Source organism: Gossypium arboreum, chromosome 9 (genome assembly GCF_025698485.1).
Source record: "Gossypium arboreum isolate Shixiya-1 chromosome 9, ASM2569848v2, whole genome shotgun sequence".
NCBI lineage: Eukaryota > Viridiplantae > Streptophyta > Magnoliopsida > Malvales > Malvaceae > Gossypium > Gossypium arboreum.
Window position 1 is genome coordinate 6,920,636 of NC_069078.1, and position 24,871 is coordinate 6,945,506.

General features: G+C 33.4%; 1 protein-coding gene across 1 annotated transcript; it reads right to left on the bottom strand.

The window, feature by feature from the left end:
• Positions 1-12,212: 12,212 nt before the first annotated feature.
• On the bottom strand, positions 12,213-18,493 carry LOC108457334 (FACT complex subunit SSRP1). Its single transcript, XM_017756341.2, has 16 exons — positions 18,285-18,493; positions 16,692-16,877; positions 16,409-16,514; positions 15,632-15,768; positions 15,392-15,475; positions 15,210-15,304; positions 14,920-15,028; positions 14,729-14,815; positions 14,551-14,643; positions 14,261-14,458; positions 14,007-14,152; positions 13,784-13,931; positions 13,254-13,352; positions 12,985-13,155; positions 12,782-12,860; positions 12,213-12,664 (listed from the first exon to the last, which is right to left on the bottom strand). Exons 1-16 carry the CDS (start codon positions 18,336-18,338, stop codon positions 12,537-12,539), a joined length of 1,920 nt encoding a protein of 639 aa, XP_017611830.1. The 5' UTR covers positions 18,339-18,493; the 3' UTR covers positions 12,213-12,536.
• Positions 18,494-24,871: the final 6,378 nt, after the last annotated feature.

A 24,871-nucleotide genomic window follows, 5' to 3' on the forward strand; every position in this document is an offset into this window, starting at 1 on the left:
TGAGAAAGAAATTATGAGTTGAATTGCGAATTGAATTGAGACATGAGATTTGAAGCATGAACTTAAGGTTCATGAAATTGTTAAATATCGAATTATCGATATTGAAATCAGTTGAATAAATGAAACGAGACAATCGAATGAATTTGATCGATTGAACTATTGAAAGTATGAGAAAGTGAAATTATGAATTGAAATTGAGATATCGAAATAAGAAGTGAAAATAGAATGAATAGGAAATAATGAAATAGTGTATGAGTTAATTGAATATAATCATATGAATTAATTATAATTATTTTTATTGAAAATGTTGGTTTAAATAATTATTGAAAGACTAAAGTTCTTGAATACCTAATGATTCTTGAATGATTATATTAAAGTCTTGAACAACTAATTGTTATTGATTGATTATGAATAGAAATGAATATTTTTTGAGAATAAATTATTGAATTGAGATATAGAAATGAAATTTATGAAATAATGATTTATGAAATGGTTATTGATGAAATGCATGAAATGGATATTGATATAATAAGAAGATATATAAATTAAAATAAAGAAAAGCTATTTAAGATATATATTATTAGAATAAATTTAAAATTTAAATGCATGAATGATTTATTAAAGATAAAATAGTGGTAATATTTAATGTGTAAATATATTGTTTTTACCTTAAGTATTTGAATTATAGTAATACCACTAGGTGTATACTCAGCGTACGGTTTGTTTCCGTGCACAAATTAGGTACAGAAATTTTGAAGAGTTGTATTTGAGATTACAAGTCTTCATCTCATCACATCTTTGAGCAACAAGAGGGTACGTTTTAAAATTTTGAATAGAATGGCATGTACATAGGAAAAATTAAGTATGTCCCAAGTAGTAGTAATGGATTTAAATATAAATTATTTAAATTTATTATTTGTCCGTTTTTATGTTCAGATATAATAGTAATTAGCCAAGGATTACTTTGACACCAAATGTAACATTCCTATATCAGGTTCCTTAAGTCGAACATGATATAGGGGTGTTATTAAATTATATATTTTAAAAAATTGCAATATTCAAATTAACATATTCTTTTTCATCCAAAATAATATAAAATATTATATTAATAAGATTAAATTTAAAAATAAATAATCTTTTAAAATTTAATGTTTACCTTTATCGAGCAATTTAATTATATTCAGTATTTATATTTACTAATTTACCAAACAATTTTTTAAAATTAATTCAACACTTATAAAATTTAACAATAAAAATTTAATACTTAATTTTGCAGTTAATCAAACACACTTTTTTTGTTTTATTGGCATCGATATTGTTGCTAGTGTAAGAGGATGCAGGTTCAAGCATGTTGAAGCGTGTTTATCCTCTTATTTAGGGAGTTGGGAAGAGACTATGAGTAGTTAAAAAAATCTATATGGTTATGAAACTTAAAGGTCCTCAGTTTTTTCCTAAATTTAAGCTAAAACAAAGTGATTAAAAAGTAATACTAAAATAAAAAACTATCATTAAAAAATAAAATAAAAATAAAAACCATCGTTTTTTTAGCAATTGAGCATACTTTGTGACTAGCTGTTTACTTTTCTAAAAAGCATTCGAAGCGAAAAAATTAGTCACTACTACTGGTGATAAATACCCAAAATTTAGCAAAAAAACCTATATCAATTCCAAATATAGTTATGAAATTTGAAGTACTTTGCATTCCCTCATTAAATTTCTCCGAAGTTTAAAAATGAAAAAAAAAATTCCCTTCTTCTAAAACCAAACAAATAAAATGTACTAGAAATTCTATCACATACGTATATATATGAAAACTACAAATATAATGTTGAAATTTGAATGGAGACGATAGAATCGGAGACCTGTATAGAAATAAACAGTAGACTTCGAGGCACGAATGACATTTTCCAAAGAGAACTATTTGCCCCCACACAGTGTTGCTAGAGGGTTAAGACAAAGGTCTTCCCAGGATACAACGAAGTTTTGAATATCCTTTGATTAGCAAAATCAAGGAATTCCCTAACTCTTACTCTAGTTTTTGAAAATAAGATTGATTGTAATTGTATCTTTGTGAGCACCATAATGCCTCTATTTATATGCATTCAATGAATACAATTTGAAGAGCCACAATCCTTCATATTGGACATACTCCTTGGGAGAAAGATATCCCATAAAAATGTATTCATTGGATGATAAATCATCACTTTTAATTTGAATAATGCTTATGAATAATTAAATTTGTAAGACGATAAATCATCACTTTTGAATAGTGCACCTATTAATTTGCAATCTATACTTTCCATCAATCCGCCACTAGATTGCTAATTTCAGAAAATAAGTACACAACGATTATGCATAAAGAAGGGTGTCCCCAGATTGAACCTTCCTTTAGTGCAAACTCTCAGAGTATCAACAAAGTGAATAGTGGCTAGTCGCTTGAACCATCACTCTTAAAGTTAATACCAAAAAATTTCACACATAATCGTAAAGTATTAGAGTAAGAATTTAATTTACTTTTAACACCGTTATGGCCATGTGCTCATCTCATTTCATGAACATGTACGAGAGAAAACCATGAAGAAAATCTCGTTGAAGCGACACCACTTCATGTCCATATAGGTGGATTTCATGATAATTGATGTCCATCCATTAAGAGTAAAACTCATCCTCCTAAAATATAAACGCTAAATCTTGATTCTTAGTGTACGTTGTCATTCGATAACTTGTTATTACCCTTTAAACCTTGAAACTAACTTTGGCTAGAACAAGGTAGGGTTTCCATTATCAATGATGTGATTAGAATGATTTTAATCCCATCTTAGCGGTGGTACTCTTAACCAAATCCCTTAACAAACCTGTTCTCAATGAATCCGCTAAATTGTCAACTGACTTAACATAGGTAACAATTATCACACTGTCTTTAATCAATTGTCTCACATACTCATGTCTCAAACTTATATGTCTAGACTTTCCATTGTACACCTTATTGTACGCTCGAGACATGGTAGATTCACTATCACAATATACGAAAATGGCGAACCTACGTTGTGGCCACAACTTTATATCTAGCAAGAGATCTCTTAGCCATTCCACCCAGTAGCCACTAAGGCTATGAATTCAGCCTCCATAGTTGAATGTGAGATGCAAGTTTGTTTCTTGGAGGCCCAACTAATGGCTCCACCTTCAATTGTAAAATTCCATCCTGATGTGGACTTATTGTCACTTAGACTTGTAATCCAACTTGCATCCGAGTAACCTTCTAGTACTACGAGAAAATCACTATAGAATAATCCCAAATTTTTTGTTTTCTTAAGATAGCCAAATGTTCTACAAATTCCTTTCCAATGATCAGTATTAGGAAAATTTGTAAATCTCACCAATTTGCATACAGCAAATGTGATATCGGGTCTAGTGCAATGCATTGCATACATTAGACTTCCGATTACGCTAGCATACTCAAGTTGCACTATAGCCCTGTCATTATTCTCACTTAACTTGAAGTTTGAATCGCATGGAGTGTTTGAATCCTTGATATTCAAGTGTTTAAACTTTTCCAATACTTTATAAATGTAGTGAGATTGACTTAGTGCAAAGTCATTTTCATGTTTTTTCACCTTTATTCCTAGAATTGTATCTACCTCATTGAGATCTTCATTTTAAATTTCGAGGCTAGATACTCTTTGGTCTCACGAACACCTTCCATGTTCGTACCAAAATCAAAAAATCGTCTACATAGAGACAAATAATTACACCATATCTATCAGTGAATTTAATGTAAATACATTTATCCGCACTATTATGAAAAAAACCATTTGACAAGATAACTGAGTCAAATTTCTCATGCCACTGTTTAGGCGCTTGTTTTAAACCATATAATGACTTGATCAATTTACACACTTTATATTCATTTCCAGGAAACACAAAACCTTCTAGTTGCTCCATATAGACTTCCTCTTCGAGCTCACCATTCAAAAAAGCCGTCTTAACATCCATTTGATGTACGTGTAACTTATGGATAGATGCAAGTGCTATAAGAATTCGAGTGCATAGGTGTCAAAATAATCTAGGCCTTCTTTTTGCCTAAACCCTTTAGCCACCAAACTAGCCTTAAAGGTTGGAGAACCCCCTGTTGGAGTATTCTTCCTTTTAAACACCCATTTACACCTAATAGGATTCGATCCTTGAGGAAGATCAACTAGAATCCAAGTATTGTTGGATAATATTGAATCCATTTCATCATTGATCGCCTCTTCCAAAATGCTGCATCCCTAGAAGTCATGGCTTCACCATAGGATTGTGGATCACCATCCACATTAAACATTATGGGGATCTTTCTAATTACGGATTCTTTATTTCCCTCAACAAAGAATGCTAAAGATTGCAAGGAAATGAAATCAGGACCAAAGTCCTTTACTTTTCTCACTCTTTGACTTTTCCTCGGCTCCGTATCCTTATTATCACAAAGACTTCTTTTGGTTTGATCACTTGAGATCGTTGGTTGATATTATTTTTCCGAATCTGTTGAATCATTGAAAACCTTATTTTTAATAAATACAACATCTCTTGTTTCAATTGTCGTATTTAACACTAAGTCAAGAACACGATAAGCCTTAAATTGTTAGGCATATCCAACGAATGCACCCTTGACGGCTCTTGGACCTAACTTTGTTTTCTGTTGGTCGGGAACTCTATAGTAAGCCAAACATCCCCACACTTTGAAATAATCTAAGTTTGGCATTCGACCCTTCCATAACTCATATAGAGATACTTTGAATTTTTCCAATGGTATTCTATTAAGAATATAGCACGCAGTCAATAATGCATCACCCCATAGATTATATGGAAGTTTATTATTCAACAACATTGAGTTAACCATATCAACTAAAGTACGGTTCTTTCTTTCCGCCAAACCATTTTGTTGCGGAGTATAAGGCGCGGAACACTCATGTACCACACCTTGTTCCTGACAAAATATATTAAATTCATTTGAAAAATATTCACCACCTCTATCATTATGAAGAACTTTGATTTTCTTACTAAAAAAATTCTCAACCTTATTTTTAAAACGTTTAAACATATCAAAAGCCTCGTATTTACTTCTCATGAGATACACATAAGTAAATCTAGAGAAGTTGTCTATAAAAGTGATAAAATATCATTTTCCACCTCTTGTTAGTGTTCCATTTAATTCACAATCATCCGAATGAATTAAATCTAACACTTTTGAATTCCTTTCAAACTTATTAAGAAACGGCTTCTTGGTAATTTTTGATTGAATACAAATTTCACATTTATCCTCAAACTCATCATTACTTAGACTTATATAACCATTCTTTTGCATATATTGTAAAGTTTTAAATTTAAAATGTGCTAAATGCGCATGCCACAAGGGATAAGATTCAACAATATAAGCAGAAGAATTAACTTTATTCATATCAATGCTCAACTTGAACATACCCTCGTTACAATATCATTTTCCTACATATATATCACCCTTAAGCAAGACAAACTTATCGGATTCCAAGATAATCTTGAACCCCTTGTTACATAGAATACTTGCGGACATTAAATTCTTTCTCACATCGAGAACATGCAACACATTAGTCAAAGTCAATTTCTTCCCAGATGTGAAGTTAAGTTCCACTGTGTAACACCCCTAACCCGCAACCGTCGCCGAAATTGGTTAAGAGGTATTACCAGACTTGTAATTCAATTCAGAATAATTATTTATCCAGAAACATCATAATTCAATCAAGAACATTCATTCACAACCATTATGAACTTAAAACAAACATATTAAACTTTAATCATACATTCAGGTCTAAATCGTAACATATTACAAATTTCAGAAACTTAGAAAGTTTTCAACTTTTTTAACTATCACACGCCCGTGTGAACAGGCCATGTGCTTCACACGGCATTAGACACGCCTGTGTGTCTAGGCTATGGCAAAACAGGGCATACATAATGATTTGTCCACACAGCCACATGACACGCCCGTGTGCCAAGCCATGTGAAAATTAGGGAGGCTACTGACTTGGCCACATGGCTAGTCACATGCCCATGTGTCTAACCCGTGCTCGAAACTGACTTGGCCACACGGCCTAGCACACGCCTATGTGTGATTGATCATGTAGCCTGCTTAAGCTCATTTCGAAATGGCCTTTGAGCAACACGATTGAGACACACGTCCATGTCCCTACCCGTGTGGGCAAAAATAGGCTATTTGCAAAGCCATATTGCCACACTAATATCACAAGCATACATAACCACAATTGGCAATTATTTTACAACCATTTCATATGCAAAATATAACCAATTCATACCCATTCCATCTTTATCAAATCATTCACAACAAAACATATTAATTTATCAACATTCAACACCATATACGACAAATACCATTCATCAAATTTACCATATTAAAGACATATCATATAAGCTTTCATACTAACCTTTCCAACTCAAGCCATATCACATAGCTTGATCAAATACCAAAATTCACATCACATTTATTAGTATAAGTAACCATATGATTCAACCTAAAAACTAGCCTGTACATGCCATATTGACATCATTTACATAAGTTCCAAAAGTACCAAAAGTCACCTGGATAGTGTGATAGTAATCTCTGACTTTAACCGAATCGAGCAAGCTTCGGATCTATAAAACACGAAAAAATAAATAGAGTAAGCATTAAACTTAGTAAGCACGTATAATATAGAATTAAACTTACCAAATGACAATAAGCATTTTAACAAATTAAAATCCAATCCATTTGTTCATAATGCCTATTCACATCACCAATCACAAATTAGTTATCTCATATTCATCTATTCATCAATTCATAAAAATGAAACCAACCACATATACATTCATATAACGTCCAAAACAACTCTCAATTCATGTAACTCAAGTATCATTGTATCCATACTAATCATAAATCTCATGTACTCTTATAACATATAATCTATGTAAACCTTATAATCCATGTAACATGTAATTCATGTAAGGTATATTATTCATGTAACATGTACTCTATGTTTCACATCAGTATAATGTCTGTTGAACCTTCAAAAATATCGAGGATACTCGGGTGATACACACTAAGTGTATAAATTAAAAATTCGTCAATTCATCATCATATACGCTCTTTTGAGACATTATCGATATACTCCTCCTAAGCCGATAAAAGGTAAGCTCAATTGAGCTGAATGATAAGCTCCGTAGAGCTAAAACGGTAAGCCCCTAAGGACTGAAACTGTAAGCTCTGAAGAGCTGAACGGTAAGCTCATAAGAGCTGAAACGGTAAGCTCATACGAGCTGTGGTGAGTCTGCAACAAATGCCAGAGCTCAACCAAACGGTAACCCTAGTGACATGTCACTTGTATTCTACGACTTTCTATGGTTCAAATGGGACTCGAAAATAAATTTGAGCATATAACCAATAGGCATTTCAATTCTATAGTTCATATATATACATTCATACAATATTCAAGATAGAAATTTCAATTATAAATATAATTTTGATTCTAATTATACGAACTTACCTCGAGTTGCTCGGATATCAACTATTGGCTACTCGTTAAGCTTTTCCTTCCCCCGATCTAAACCCGAACTCGGCTTATCTTGGTCTATATATTATCAAATTCAACATTTTTAGTAACCATTTAATTCAATTCACACATATTTGGAAAATTACATATTTGCCCCTATACTTTTGACTACTTTGCAATTTAGTCCTTTATACATAAAATGGCAAATTTCACATTTTTAACCACAATCCACCTAAGCCAAATTCTATATGGTATTATACTAGCCTATATTTTCACTTTATTCACATTTCCAACTACAACATTTCTAACTTTCACAATTTAATCCCTAATTCTCATTTATGTCAAAAATCACTTTATAAAACTTGTATATCTATTAACAAGCATCAATAATTTAACAAGAAACTTTAAAATACCTAAGTATTCAACAATGGCATATCTCAAAGTCTTTAAAATTTTTAAAAATGAAGGTATGGGTCAGCTAGATTAAGCTGTAACGAGCTCAAAAACGTAGAAATCATTAAAAACGAATCAAAAACCGTACCTTAATTGAAGATTTTAAAGTTGCCGAATGAAAAACCTATTTTTTTCTTCTTTTTATTCTAATTTCGATGGTGTATGAAAGATGAACACCATCTTATTATTATTTAGTTTTTATTTATCTTATTTTATTAACCAATTTACAATTATACCCTTAATAATAGAACATATATAACTTCCATTTAATGACCAAATATGTCCACTCAAGTTTCAAATGGTCAAATAAAATAACAAGGACTTCCATATTAATAAACCATAGCTATTTATTACCTTTAAACAATAGTACTCAACTTTTACGCGTTACGTGATTTAGTCCTTTTTACCGAATTAAGCATTTAAACGGTAAAATATCTTAACGAAACTTTCACCAAATAATTCTATCATGCTGTAAACCTTAATAAAATAATAAAATAAATATTTTGACTTCGAATTTGTGGTCCCAAAACCACTATTCCGAATTGACTTAAAAACGGGCTGTTACACACTGTCCCTTGACTGAGCACCTTAACCGATTGATAATTTCCAATAAGCACTTCACGGTTTGCCACTAGTTCATAACTTTTGAATTGTTTTTGGTCATTACACACATGGACAGTAGCTTCATATTCGAGCCACCAATTACTAGACTTATCAGTCATGGCTATGTTGAGTTCAGTAATCATACCAATCTCCAAATTTTTTATCCCTTCCGTAACCATAGCTACTGAGTCCATGCCCTCCACCATATTGGCATTGGAATTTTTGGCATCTTGCTTCTTTTTGAGAAGTCTGCAATCCTTAATGTCCTTTCTTATTGCAATTATAACAATAGCGAGTTCTTTTCCTCTTGTCTTGCACGTCCTTGGTCTCGAATGTGGCCTTTCGCTTACCATTTCAAGAGTTCTTGGACTCGCTCACATGGTTCACTTTAGAACTTTGGGAATATATGCCGCAACACGCTTCTGAGTTTCCTCTTCAATACACAATTGTCTAAGTATTTTCTCCACAGTGAAGTCCTCTGCCATATGCAGAAGTTTCTTCCGATAATTGTTTCAAGATGAGGGCAACTTCGAAAAGATACCCCCAACTTGTAATAATTTCGGAATAACAAATTTCAAATCACGAAACCTGCTTACAAGGACTTGTAATTCATGGACTTATCCATGATCAGGATACAATCGAGCATTTTGAATTCGAAATACTTCATCATTAAAAATTTATCAGTAGTTTATCGCTCGGTGTTGTATTTCTCTTCAAGAGCTTTCCATTTTTCCACCGGGGACTGCATCGACATGTAAAGATCATACAATCGATCAAACAAAGTGTTGAGGATGTGTCCTCGACATGTGAAATTGTCTTCTTCGCTCTTCTTCTTGAGTTCAGGCACTTTTCTAATTTCCTCAGAATTTGCATTGGGGGCAGGATCCTCTACGACTTGCAGGTTTAGATCCAGAACGTATGCCACAATTAGGATAGTAAGAAGGAACAACATCTTGTCCTTCCAATAATTGAAATTTAAACCATCAAACTGATTAAGTTTCACAAACTCTTGGTTCATCGCTTTGAATGCGGTGTTAGCCTCCGTCGCCATCTCCAAAAATAGTTCTCTTTGATTGTTGGAAATTTGAGTGGAGACGATAGAACCGGAGACTTATATGGAAATAAACAGCATACTTCGAGGCACGAATGACGCTTTTGAAAGAGAACTATTTTCCCCCACACAAAGTTTCTAGAGGGTTAAGACAAAGGTCCTCCCAGGATACAATGAAGTTTTGAATATCCTTTGATTTGCAAAATCGAGGAATTTCCTAACTCTTACTCTAGTTTTTGAAAATAAGATTGATTGTAATTGTACAAAGTTGGTCTAAAATCATTTTATGCTCTCGTTCTATTAATGTTGCTCTAAGTGTCAAGTATTGCACTTTATGCTTTCTAATCAGTTCATGAATCATCCATAACACTTCTTGCATCTTTTGATTTACGATAATAATGTGTTGAACGATGTCTTCTTCTGGTTTCATTCTATAATCTTGCACTTCTCTAATCATCCTATCAATTCTCTCTTTGTGCTGAAGTTGTTATCTTATCGAAATATCGATTTATTGTCATTTCTTCTAATATCTATAATAGAAAATAATTTTTTTCAAATTTCAGTATTTATCTATTTTCCTCTAGTGTCATCACTAACTAAAATTAATTTATAATAATTACTAACAAAATAACTTTAAAATAATTTAAAAACAACATAAAAATTACATTTATAACAAATCATAATAAACATCAAACTAAACAAATTAGTAACAAAATAATTTATAATAACATCTAATAACTTCTATTTAAAAATAAAAACATACCTTCACCTTCATCTTCTCTACTATCCTTTTTTTTTTTTCTTTTTTTTTTCTTCTCCTTTCTTTCTTATAGCTTTTTTTTCCTTTAATCTTCTCTACTAATTTTTGTTTTTACCTTTCTTTCTTCTCCCTCTCTTCTTCTCTTCTGCTTTCCTTTTTTTTAAAAACTACTTCTCCTGTTTTAAAACTACATAGGGGAACCATGGTTATGAGGTCCCCCAAATCAGGTTCTCCACCTATGCCACCTATCAGATAAGGATCGTTGGTGCCGCCTATTAGATAGGGGTCACTAGTGTCGCCTATTGATATGACACCACCCCTTGCCCTATACCCGTATTTTATAGCTGGGTTTATACTAAACCTGTATATTGAGTGCCGCCAATCATAATGGTGTGACCCATTAAAATATTAATTTATTTTACATAAAACTATTTTCTACCGAAAAAAAATAAGGTGGTGCCACCTATGCATCACCCTCTATCCCTCAAACATCCTATACTCGTATCTAATTGGACATACATATTATTTTCAAATTTAATTTTTAATTTTATAATATTAATGTAAAAAGGCCTCTATTCGCTTTAGGATTAATGATCCATGATTTAATATGAATGTGAGCATTGAAGGCATGACAAAATTTGACGTTGCATTGGAGGAAGAGCCGAGCTAGGACAGGAGACGCCTAAAATCTTGAATCTCAACTAAAGAAAACGTCTTGGTAAAAGCTACCTCTTTAGACCACTCTGTGGGTTCAGACAAATTTGCTTTATTACAAGTCTAATGGTTGTTTTTCCTCCCCTTCCTCCAGTGGGTCAATCATGAAGTTTCCAGCAAATCTCCTGAATATGCCATAACTTTCCACAATGATCACTCTGCAAGTGTTCTTTTTCAAGATTCTTTGCTTTTGGTTGCTCTTATGAGCTACTAACAACCAATTTGGCATTTTTCAATAGGTGTTGTCTAGAGCATGACAGTTCGACTCTCTTCTTGCTGAACATGAGCAAATAAGGGAATTCTCCGATTCCCAATTCAGTGGTGGGATCATTTTCTACGAGTTTTCTAGCGGATCCAATAACATATCCCGACAAACCTCTATAACTTTGATGAAGGCCAAATATGAGCGACCATGATATGAGATAATTCCTTTCGTCAAGCTTAAAAGGGCTTACTAGTAAGGAGGGATTATCATAACTAATTGAACCAACCTTTTTTCTTTTAAGAGAGAACAATAAAAACTCCAAGCAAAAAAAGAGGGTCTACCCAAAAAAATAAAAAGGGCAACAGAATGCACCAGAAAACAGATAAAAGAATAATACTCGATGCCCAAAAGGAGGAAATCACTACCCAAATACAACAAAATAAAAAAACCGTAGGTTTGATATTTAGGCTGTGATACCATGTTAGAAAGGAAATGACTGGAGAGAAAATAAAAATTGGTGAAGTAATTGATCAAAATTCCTAATTTACTATATGATAAAATTATGGAAAATTACAACCATTTATACGCATGCAAGAAAAGAAAATATTGATGATCAACTATCAAATCATAATCTTTGCTTAAAATTCTATTATACAATAGATTACAGATATAAATTATATATTTATCTATTTTACAAAAATAACATATTCATATATCTATTCTGATGTTACCTTTTTAGATGTTACATTACAACTATAACGATATGGTTCAAATAATTATAAGTACTATAATTATAATATAACCATAATATATCTATTTTGATTTGTATAAACTGTGATTAAAGTTTTTCTCAAACATCATCGTGTGAACTTGTATAAAAAAAAACACACTACCTCAATAAATCGAGAGAAAATTCGTTCATGGAATTCAAACCTGAGACTTCGAATAATGCCTTTCTAATACTACAACCATACCATACAATTATATTTTAGGATTTCAGGGTATATATAAATATATATGTTCGTTCTCCATATTCCTACAACATGTAAATATCTTTAGAATACACACTCTGAAACCCAAACCCTATTCACTACAAAATAGTTTCTCTTACCCATTTTTTTCCTTCTAATCTCTCTACGCCAGTGATGAAATGGAATCTCCAACCCTAAAGCACCCCCAACTGCCTTCTAAATTTTATTCACTGTCAGATTCATTTCCTGAATCTATGTTCATCGGCTGAGGATTTTTATATGCATTCCTTTCAACATCGTATCGTCTTTTATCTACTTTAGCCTTTGCTTCATATGGTTCTTTTTCCTCCTCTGCACACAAAAAAGAACAAAAGGTTTTCATCGTTACCATCCAATCTATTATTTTTCAACCTATAATTAACATATTGATTTAACAAACATCTAAATTCTTCCCCAAAATATGCGTACCTGACAGCTTTTTCCACTTCTCTCCGAGTATTCTCGATACCTCAGCAAACGAAGCTCCAGGATTAGTTTTCTTTATGTTCTGTAAACATAATCAGAGATTAATCAGCACATTCACTAAAGCCCACTTCATTGTTGATCGGCTGCCAAAAAAAAAAACATATTTCACCATCAATCAATGTAAATTCAGAAAATTCATGACCCACCTCCCTCTCCACTTGTGAGAAAAACATGAAACCCGACATAGCCCTCTTTGGTGCATTTGGATCCTTCTTTCTCCTTTTTTTCTTCTTCCCATCATCTTGTCCATCTTTAGATTTTTTCTTAGTTGCCTTAGAAGAAGAAGCTTCCTTTCTGGGATCCCTTTTGGCAGGCTTCTGGCAATTGGATATTCAGTGTGAGATGCCAAAAGATGATCTGTCTGGAATTTACACTACAAGAATAAAGTATGTTGAAATAACAAACAATGACTTGCCTCTTTCTCATCTCCACTGTCACTAGCATCCGAATCTTCTTCCCCAGAATCATCAGTTGGTGATCCCCCATCATCCTTGTCAAGAACGAAATCCTCATCCTGCATTGATTCATAGTGCTTACAACATCAACAAAAAGAAAACCAGTAGGGGCAACGCTGAAGCAAGAAAGTCAGACCCGGACATCTATGATGGTTGTTGCTCAATGTTCACACAAGCAGTTGTAGAGGACATATAGACCAATGGACTATGATAACTGGGTATTTTCTATTCTATTGCTAGTACTAGCAAAACCAATGGACTTAAGACATGCTTCGTATTTGGGGATGAAGCATGTAAACCTAGTACAAACATAAGCACATGACATAAAAAAACATCAAAGATTGTTCACCCACATTACAGGGCAAGAAAATAAAATTGCAAATAATACATTTATCGACAAGACAGCAACTATATGCATTTGTGCAACAGCCAAATGAATTCAAACTAAATATATATAAGTAAAAAGCAGGAAAATCGATAATGATTTCACCTCCTCGTCACTTTCATCCCCACCAGCTTCATTCTTAATGCGTTCAAGATGAGGATCAACAGCATCATCATCATCGTTTTGGAGAATTTCAGCCACCCCATCTGTGGTCCGTACATCTCCAAGGTTCATAATTTTCAAACCCTTCGAACTGCAGAGACAGAGAGCAGTTAATATATAGCCAAAAGGACCAAAACTGTTCATCCAATGAATATTTAAACCAGACCTGATAAAGTCAAACAAATTGTGATATTCATTTCTCTGAATATTCCGGAATAAATGTTCTTGCTCAGTTTTTAATCTTATGAGAAGATCAAAGTAATGCATATTTGAGCCACCAGCAGCATGCCTCTCAAATTCAACATAGTCAATCTGGCATTTGAAAAATGGAAATAACCACAAAAAAAGTCATTCAAAAGGGATAATTAACAATTGCATTTAGACCAACAAATCAATATAGAGACAATTTAGAATCTATACCTCCTCATGAAGAATAAGTGTAGGTGGTTTGGGTAGAAAGAAGAAGCTCTTTTCAAGTGGATACAGGACACCATCTTCTGCTTTCAGGGAAGACTTGACCGCATAACCATCTTGGCAGCTACGGAATTTTCCTGGCTTTGTAACTTTTGCACCAGATAAACCACGCATTACTGTGGTAAACACTTCATGGATGAGTCCCTGTTTCATGAAGAAGGCCATAATTATAGGGTAAATTTGATAAGCACAATGCAAAGCTTGAATGGACTTGTTATATGAAAATGTTCCATTACCTTGTAAGAAGGTTCCAACCTGTCCTTGTACTTTGTATTCAAAAGATCCTCATTTATGGACAAGGTGCTTTGAACGACATAATCAGTTTCAAACTGCAAAAAAAAGAACAAGGAGAATATGAATGCAAAAACGCTAGTGGCACAAGCAGTGAACACAAATCTAGGGAACCAGCAATACCTGCATGACAATATGGGGGTACAAAGTTTGCCCTTTGCGGATAGGTGGATCAAGCGTGACAACAACAAAAGTGTGAGGTTGGTTGGACTGTCAAACACACAAAAGAGTAGGGAAAAATACATTCAGAGGTCACAAATAAGTTTTTTATAAATGAGCACTATGACCTTGATATCAAGGTAAAGAATTAAAACCTTTGGAAGCAAAAACAGGCGAACAACACTGCTATACTGAATTTTGAAATCATTTGCCTGCCCTTGGAGTCTCAAGAATGAAAGATGAAGTTCGACACTGTACCGACCCCTGTGTAAAGAACATGATTAATCAGCCATAAGAAATCATGCTAAATAATCCATAAACGTATAAGAAAACAGCAATAATAAACTAACGAATGAAACAAATCAACTATAGATGTATCAGAAGTGAGCCTTGATTACATATGAGCTTCATTTCATCACTATCTCAATCTTTGAGAAAGACCTACCTTGGTGTGAGGATTGCAATGCCCTCGAAAGTAACAACAGCTTCCTCAACTCCAGCACCAACATCGGCCACTGACATGATTTTTTCACGAAAAACCTAGCAGAAAGTTAACAGAACATGACATTAGTACGGTATTCAAAATCTGTATATTTTATCCTAACAGAGAAGTGACAACAAACTTACCTGAGCAGGTGGGCGGTTTTCATCACCAACAAATTGGGTATTAGAATTAGGTATGTGGAAACTTATCTCCATCAGTGAATCTTTCTATCATGAAAGGAACAAAAACAACTTTAGAAGAATAGAAGATACCAAGTACAGCTTACATATAAATAACGTGGTCACAGGCCTTTATAATTATATATGTAGAGAGCGACTTCTTTCAACATTAACAAATAACCAGCAGAGCAGTATGAAACACACCTCATTAGCTCCAGTTGTATCATCCACATGGAACTCCAAGATGACATCATTTTTTCCTTGAAGCTGTGTTTGTGACACATCTGCTAAAGACACTTCGAAAGCTTGTTTCGCACCAGTCATAAAGGCAAGCATATTCCCTACACATGCAATATTGAGTACTTCAAAACTATAAGAAAAAGCTGTTTCTGGCATACCAAAAACCAGATGACAGTCAGAATGCAAAACCTAGCCATCATAAAGGATAAAGATCAACGATCCATGGACCGAGACGAATGATGAAAAACCTTAGAATCTCAATTAAAAGGTTGCTAGAATCTACCCAATTAAGCATAAACACCTCATTCTCTCAAGTGCACAAGATATGAAGTTATTTGCATGGAAAATAGATAATAAACCACTATCTACTAATGACAAACAGTATATTAGCCAAAAACTGTAAGGAAGTACCACAGCAGAAGAAATCATCAAAGTTCGGTACAAGCTTACCATCTAACAAGATTAATGATGCATCCTATTTTATGGACCCCCAGGCCTGACCATAAAAACCATGCAAACCTAAAAATGATGGAAATTTGTTGAAGGCCTAGGAAAATTGTTTTAAATCTCAGACATCAAGATGCAAATAATATCAAGAACACAAGATAAACCAATCTAGAACACAAATAATGGAAAACAGTTTGAAAGCGCTTTATGTAATCTACTTCTGTGGGTACAAACAGAAATTAATATTGTTAGAAGCATCGATAACCAGAAAGAAATCAAATGAGATTCACCGACCACTTAAATCAACTTCTCCCCAATTACGACCACTGACAGAAAGCTGCTTTTCTTCTGGGGCTATTCCACAATTATTCTGAAAAAAACTGGTCAAACTGGCAACATCCTGCAAAGCAAACATAACAGAAGAAAACAAGGATCATTAATTTTTATACTCCCATACTGGGACTACAAATACAATGCAATATTATTTCTCAATTAACATAGTTCATAATTGCTACTGAAAACCAATAGGCATAAATGAGAAAATACACCACTGCTAGGGAAAAAAATGAATACTAACCTGGTCACGGAATCCAGTGAATTTGTAATACAACCCATCTTTGATTCTAACACCAAGTTGATTTGTCCTAGGGACCTTCATCCATGTAACCCCTAAGATATCAGTCTTATCAACTTCTACAGCTTTTCCACCTCCTTGTTTCTTCCATAAAATCCCCCCTGAATAAATTTTAAGCTGTCCAGGATTCTGCATTTAATCGCACGAAGTAACAGGTATGTAAGATTCTGGTTTTTATTTCTTCACTAGCTTAATGAAAAGCAAAGGGGAAAAATAACTTAAGTCATGAAAAACGAATGACCACACTAGCATCTTCAGACCTAAATATTAAGGTCAGTCAAAAACAGCCAGAACCAAGATTGCAGACATTCATGCTTTCCTCAGCAGTCTCAGGGTAAATAACATTCCAATTTAGAACTCACAAAACACAATACCTAAGACTCCATTTGATTTATGAAAATATTTTCTAATTTATTTTCTATTTTCTATTTTCATTTTCAAAAATAACATCCATTTTCTATATTTTGAAATTTGATTTGGTATATAGAAACAAAAGATGTTTTTAAAAATGAAAACATGAATTTGGTAATTATTTCTTATAATAGAAAAAATGAAATAAAATAGAAAAAATTGTTAGATTTATATGAATTCAAACTATGGTATGATATTTAAAACTGTTGAAAAACAGAATATTTTTGCTTTTAAAGGGTTTGAATCGAGGTCAATTCATTTAAAGTTAACAATTGTTGTCTTTTTAACTTTTTCGTTTTACAAAGCATATTTAGTAAAAACAATAACATTTTATTCTTTTTTTTTTATTTTCACATATTTTCATTTCCCTTTCCATATTCATTTTCTAAAAATTATTTTTAAAATTTTTTCAATCACACATGTAACGGAAACCAAAATGGCTTCTGTTTTCTAAAACCAAATGTAGCCTAAGGTTTTAGCGGAGCATACAAAAGAAGGCAGCAGTCATGTACTCATGTTCCACAAGTTTTCCCTATTCTAGCCATTTTCTCAATTTTTACATTTCAGCAGCAAACTAAAAATTTGAAATTTTCTTCTATTAAATAAATTAGGGTTTCCAAATAAGTAACCACAAAAAATAACAACACAAAGGGTTTCCCGTTTCATCTCATCAATCAACAAAGCCTGAACTGGAAGAGCTAGGAATCTTCAAACCCCGAAAAACTAGGGTCTTAAAAGAATCAGCCGCACTTATAAATGTATATGCTCCATTTCGTCCTATCAAACATAGGCATCTATAAAGCAGATAAAAACATAAAACAAACAAAAAAAATCACTATAAAGGAACTAAATATTAGAGTTTCTACAACAATTTTAAGGAATAAACCCTAGCAAAAACGACAACCAAAAGCTGAAAGAATCGGTCGAGCTTCCTCCAAAGTTTAAACTAAATATAACGAAGCCATGTGAAATCAAACATGCTAAGAACGAAATTAGGGTTTCCAAAGGATTCAAAAAAAATACAAAAAGAGATAGAGAAGGGTAAGAAAATAAATTTAAGCTACGAAAAAATCCAGAGCAAACAAAAAAGAGAGAAACAAGGTTGAAGCGAGGGAAAGGACTAACCGTGCCACCTCGGCCGCCGAGGGAGATGTTGTTGAAGAGATGGCCGTCAGTCATGGCGGCAATGCGACTTATAGAGAGATAAAGCGGAGGAGTTCAGAGAGAAAGAGTGAATATGTTATTACAGGGAAAAGGAAAATGAGAAAATTGGTAAAGCAGCGGTATTTATAGGGATTGGCCAGGTTGGGTCAAGTTCGAGTTATTAGATTATGGAGTTATTAGAAAAATGGTAATACGTCTCACTTGATAAAAGCCAATAGAAAATAACGTCAATTACTAGATTATCGAGTTAATTGCATCATATATTATCAATCACTTTTATTTTAAATTGGTTTATAATTTTAAAATATTTTAATTAGATTGTTAAATTATTTATATTATATTTATTAATTAAGTTTTTTCGAAATTGTTACTCGCATGAACTTGTCCACTTGTCTCGTATTAATACTTATAGTTTATTTTATCCTAAATTAGTATCTAATTTTTTTTCTTCTATTGGCTTGGTATTTTGCTGATGTAGCAGCACTGACCACTTGCGTGCCGCCACATGTTGCAATCTCAACACCCTTTTTTACCCTTTTTTTTTTTACCCGAACCCTTAGAATTTTTTATTTTAACTTTTTTTTTTGCCTTTGAAGTTATTTTTTCACCATCATCTTCATCATTTTCCAACATCTTTCTCTTTTGTTTTCTCTACATCTAATTTTTCACCATCATCTTCAACATTTGTCATCTATTTCTCTTTTATTTTTTAACATTTTTCATTTTTCCCTCTTTCGTTTTCTCTTAAATTTTCCCCTCTTTCATTCTTGTGTTTGCTTTTGTTTTCTTCAATTCCTATCTCCTACATTTTCCATTTCATTCACTTCTCCACCATGTCTTCTTCTATGAACCAAAAATCAAGTGGGTAGAGAAGTGTTGTGTATTGTCATTATGGGTTAAGGGCTCCTGTTTGCAACGCAAATAGTCCAAAGAAAAAGGGAGGAAATTCTTTGGGTGTTCGAACTTCAAATAGGTAAATTAGGGTTTATGTTTTGGATTTGCCATTTTGTTGCAATTTGGGTTTAAGATGTAATCTTAGTTTTTTGATATTTTGTTTTTTTTTTATTGAATATGATAAATGAAGGCCGGGGGATGTAATTTTTTTTGGTAGGTTGAAGGTAACAGTGAGGAGACGGACTCAACTGGAAAAGGAGAATGATGCACAATCGATAAAATAATGCTAGAAAATAAGAATTTATTGACAGAGAACAGAAGATTAAGACTTGAGAACGATGAGCTCAATATTGACAAAATGCGAAGAATGCGATCAAGGTTAACTCGTTCAAAAGAGGAGATAACATTGTACAAGTAAAAAATGTCAAGAAACAACAAATTATTAGTTTTTTATAAGTTGTTAATTGTATCATAGATGGTGTTTTTTGATTATCTTGCTCGTGGATGGTGAAATGGTATCCATGTATTTGCATTAGTTGTTAAGAATAAATGAATTGAATAAAGGTTTTGTATAATGTTGATGTAAAAGTATATGCATATACGAAAATCAACATCAGTAAAATTGAACTATCTATTACCACCATCATATATAAAAGTCAAATATAAATTGTTCATCAAAATACAACCATCAGAATGATTCAACAAAATTAAATCATCCATCAAAATGATCCAACAAAAAAAAACCATCTGTCATATGTTAACAAATTAAAACTGTCAAATTAAACATGCATTGACATCAATTATCTCCATGGCTTACGATTGTGCTTGGGTGGGTATTTGGACTTAGCATTTTTTGTGTTCTTACTTTCTTGAGTCCTACCAGCAGTGTCATTATTGCTTCTTCCCTTCCTTTTATTGGTGCACTTGGTTGAGGCAGTCACCATGGTTTCCCCTCTCATATTAGGCTATAATGCATAAAACACTTAATTAAAAAATATGTCACCAAAATACAATAAACAATTTAACAATCGGCTACTTACATTCAAAATTTGCATCCCTATCCTCTCATTTGTGTATAACTTAATCCCTTGCACAGCTTGTTTTTCCCTGCTACGAAGTCTTGTAAGTATTTGTTATGTTGAAGTGGTTGGCATGGTGGGAGGAGTTGGTTGTGTTGAACGAGCTAGTGGTGATGATGCAGATGCTTCGGATGCAAAAGTTTGAGAATGAGCTGGTGAAGTAAGAGTTGTTGGGGCTGGTGGAGTAGGAGTTGGTAGAAAATGAGCTACTAGAGCTACTCCAATTGGTAGATGTGTACTTTGCAAATTTAAACATGTTAGTATTCTTAACATGTGTTGTATTAAAATAAAATTCATAGGATAGAGTTACACTTACAGTAGATAAAACTTGACAGCTTCTAGAGTTGTATTTAACCATGGAACACTTGTGGCACTTTATCTTCCTCCCTCTCCTAGTTAGTTTACTCCCACTCTTCTTTCTTTCTTCTCTGGCTGTGTTCTTTTTTGGTCTCCCAAAAATTTTCCTTGGAATGGGGGTCAATTGGTCTCATATAAGTTTTCAACCAAAATTTCTCACTTAGGATAGCAAGCAGTACAAAGCCATACAATTTTTCAAACATATCTTTTTTAAATCCCTTATATACAAAATAAAAAATATCAACTTTTTTCTACAAAATGCCTGCAATAGCACGTGGACATGGGATGCCAGTGAGATCTCATCTCCTACAACTACATGACCACTGAAATAAGTCAACAACTACTACATCGCCAAAGTTTGCCGCTTTAAACCCTTTTGCTCTATTCCATTTAACATGACAGTATGAACTCATTTGGATACTCTTGTGTAACTTCTCACATATCTTAGGATAAATTTGATTATTTCAATTTTTACATCTGGCTAAATTGTTTACAATACTTCTCATAACATATTGCCAAATTCCTTCTAACATGGAAATTATAAACATTGACCTAGCTCCTAAAATTGTTGCATTAAATGACTCTGTAAAATTGTTGTTAGTTGCATCACATGTTGACCTACCAAAAAAAAAAGGCCTTTGACCATTGCTCAGGATCAATCCTTAGTAGACTTACCTTGGCACTATGTTTGATACTGTTAATCTTTTTTATGTAATCTTCAAAGTCAGCAGTTATGTATGATTTGCAGGCTCTCCAAATGCTTGTTGTAGGTTTTCTCCAGGATTTTCTCCTCCAATTGACATAAATGGCTTGCATAAACTCTGTGCTCAACCCTTAGCAACAACTCAGAAATCTCCTCCATCAATCTCTAAATGCAAACAAAAACAAAGGTATTAGATGGTTGGTTTAATAAAGTATGAAGTAATGTCTCTAACATACCTTCTGTTTATCAGTCATAAAAGTGAATCTAGAACCATCACCAATTTGTAAATCTGAAATAAGATTAGTAAGAAACCATCTCCATGTTTCTCTACTTTCATTTCTCTACTTTCATTCTCCACAACTACCTATGAAATAGGGTATATTTGGTCATTACCATCTCTCCCCATAGCATACAAAAGTTCCCCTTTGAATCTTCCCTTCAGAAAGCATCCATCCAGACAAATAAAAGGTCTACACCACTTTATAAACTCTTTTCTCAAAACACGAAACCCTACATAAAATTTCCTAAACTTGGGAACCTTAATAAGGGTTGGACTTTCTACCATTACCTCTATATTGCCATCCGGATTTACCTTTCTAACTTCATTTTCATAGTCCCATAGGCTATTAAACTCATAGCTTACCCTTCTATTTATTACGTTCAGTGCCTATTTCCATAGTCTTATAGGCTATTAAACTCATAGATTACCCTTGCATTTATTTCCTTCAGTGCTCATTTTCTAGCCCTATTGCATGCATCCCTGCTGAGATCAACTTTTAACTCTTCCTTAGCTATTTTCTGCATCTCAATTAACTTCAGCTTTGGAATCACTTTAATTTTGCTTAAGAAATGTTCCCTAACAAACTTATAAGATGTCTTATTGTTCTTAAAAGTTATAGAACACTCGTAGGTTTCTACGAAGGTTTTTATATTGTAAACACATCACTATTATCTAAAGTAACATATATTTTAAATGGACACCAATCTTCCCTACACCTAGCCCTAGTCATCCCCTTTTCATTTCTAAGGTAAACAATGTCAAACCTTTTTTTCACTGCATACTTTGCTAATGTAGTCTTAAATTCTTCTAGTCCCCTAAACACTATACCAAGCTCCAAATGTGGGATTGGGTTATTAGGATCTAAACATACATGTCAGCTTCTCCTACAAACTACCTCACTATCTAAATCACTCTCATAAGAACCCAAATCTAATGAACCAATGTAATTAATCCCTCACTTGATGGATCTAAAACCTCACCATTTTTCTCTTTTCTTTCACTACTTTCACCAGCCTTTGGACCCTCACCTCTTTGTTTTTCTCCCCTTATATTTTCTATATCAAGCTTTGATTTTTCTTACCTCTTCATCCTCAAATTCTTCCCCTAAAGCCCATTCACTGCCTAATGAGCTGTCTGTATCATTGGCCTTACTAGTTTCAGAACTTTCTCTACTCTCAGCACATGCATCACTACTCCCATTAAAGTTTAGTCCCACATTAGATTCCTAACTGATCGCGATTTTCGTGACAGGTAAGTTTTATGTATTTATAATTAATCGTTCTTGAAACTAAGTATTATCACGATGTAGGTAAGTGTACCTATCAAACAGTAGCATAGTTTTAGCAAGACCGGATTGTCGAACCCAAAGGAACTAAAAGTACTAGTAATGATTGTCTTTTTATTATCTAGCCTAAGAATAAGGGGGTTTTGTTTTAACTAACTAATTATCTAAACTAAGAATTCACAGAAAATAGAATTGGGGAATTACTTTTAGAAAAACGATTGAATTAAGACAATACCTAAGGAAGAATCCACCTAGACTTCACTTGTTATTTTGACTCCGAATCGGACGATTTATTCATTTAACTTATTCCGTAGAGATCCCGAAGTTATGTTATTATCCCTATTCAAGACTAATAACGTCTAATCCCTAGATTGAATAATTGAGACTTTTCTCTAATTAACACCCTAGGGTTACATTAACTCGATCTATGGATCCCCTTATTAGGTTTTACCCTAATCCGGTAAAATCTTGTCACCCTATCTCTAGGCACGCAATCAACTCCGCTTAATTATGACAAATGTACTCTTAGACAAGGTCTATTCTTCCTTTGAATAAGAGCTTATCTTGAATCAGTATCCTGAGATATCGAAACAAGAATTAAGAATACATAATTAAGAACAAGTTAAATATTTATCATATAATTTAGAAAATAATAACAATATTCGTCTTAGGTTTCATTCCCCTTAGGTATTTAGGGGATTTACTTCATAACTAAAAAGGAAAACATCTTAGAAGAATAATGAATACAAAACATAAAGAAAACCCAAAACTCCTGAAGGGAAATTGAGGGGAGATCTTCAGTCTTGATGGTGAATTCGGCTTCTGAGATGGATCAATCAACTTCCCTTGAGTAGTTTCCTGCCTCCTCTTCTCTGCGTCACCTTTTCCTCTTCCTTTAGGGTGTATTTGTAGGCTTTAGAATGCCTAAAAGCCCTCAAAATTAGCCTTTTCCGAATTGGACTCAACTTGGGCTCGGTAGGGACACGCCCGTATGTGATTACTTCAGGCCATGCTCGAACCTGTTAGAATGGTACGAGCATGTGTTCTACCCATGTGAGTCGTGCTTTGATTCTGTCAAATTGACACGGCCGTGTGGTCTGCCCGTGTGAGGAAGTCCAGGCCGTGTTAATTTTATACATTGGCCAATTTTCTCCTTTTTTGCCCGTTTCTCGTTCCTTTCGCTCTCTTATGCTCACCTAAGTATAAAACATGAAATTAAGGCATTAGGAGCATCGAATTCACCAATTCTAAGGAAAAATCATCCATAAAATGTGTTAAGCATGGGGCAGAAATATGTATAAATTACAGTTTATCAAATACCCCCACACTTAAGCATTTGCTTGTCCTCAAGCAAAATTCTCAACTCATAATCAAAATAAATTTTTCTCAACTTATAATTTCTATCGAAAATATCTCAAAATAATCCACAGGTAATCATACATTGAAAATTCAACTAAAAGAACATTAGAGCTTCAAACATTCCAAGTTGAGTATTTAATCATGCAAAACTTAGGCATCTTCCCTTATCTAAGTGGTTACCTCGTTTCGAAATCTCACGGAGTTTAACATCCTCACAAAAGATTTACTCAAATCACTCAAAGTGTTTAAGGATAATGAAAGTAGCACTCATCAGTCAATATGAAAAGTTATTACCATAGGCTTGCATGAAAATCAAATCTCCACCACTATAAAGTAAGATGATACATCAATCAAAAGGTCTTTAGAGGGTTGTAATGAGGCTTGGTTAGAGGGTATGGTCACAAGCTGAAAGAAAAAGTTAGAATCGAGATTGAATTGAAAAATTACCTAACTAGAAAAATGAGTAGTCATTAATCGCGAATAACAGAGCTTCTTCTTAGAATATGGAATTTAACTTCTTTGGCTCAAAAGATCACTACTACTAATATGTATACATACATTTTTTTTAAGAACAAGTTAAATAACTAACTA

What these genes read in the sequence shown, in the direction of transcription:
- LOC108457334 (XM_017756341.2), bottom strand. Translation starts at nt 18,338, where the DNA reads ATGACTGACGGCCATCTCTTCAACAACATCTCCCTCGGCGGCCGAGGT. An exon ending in ATTGCAATCCTCACACCAAG is followed by an intron (nt 15,029 to 15,209) that starts GTAGGTCTTTCT and finishes TTCTTTACACAG; the next exon opens with GGGTCGGTACAGTGTCGAAC. An exon ending in GGGATGAAAGTGACGAGGAG is followed by an intron (nt 13,353 to 13,783) that starts GTGAAATCATTA and finishes GAATCAATGCAG; the next exon opens with GATGAGGATTTCGTTCTTGA.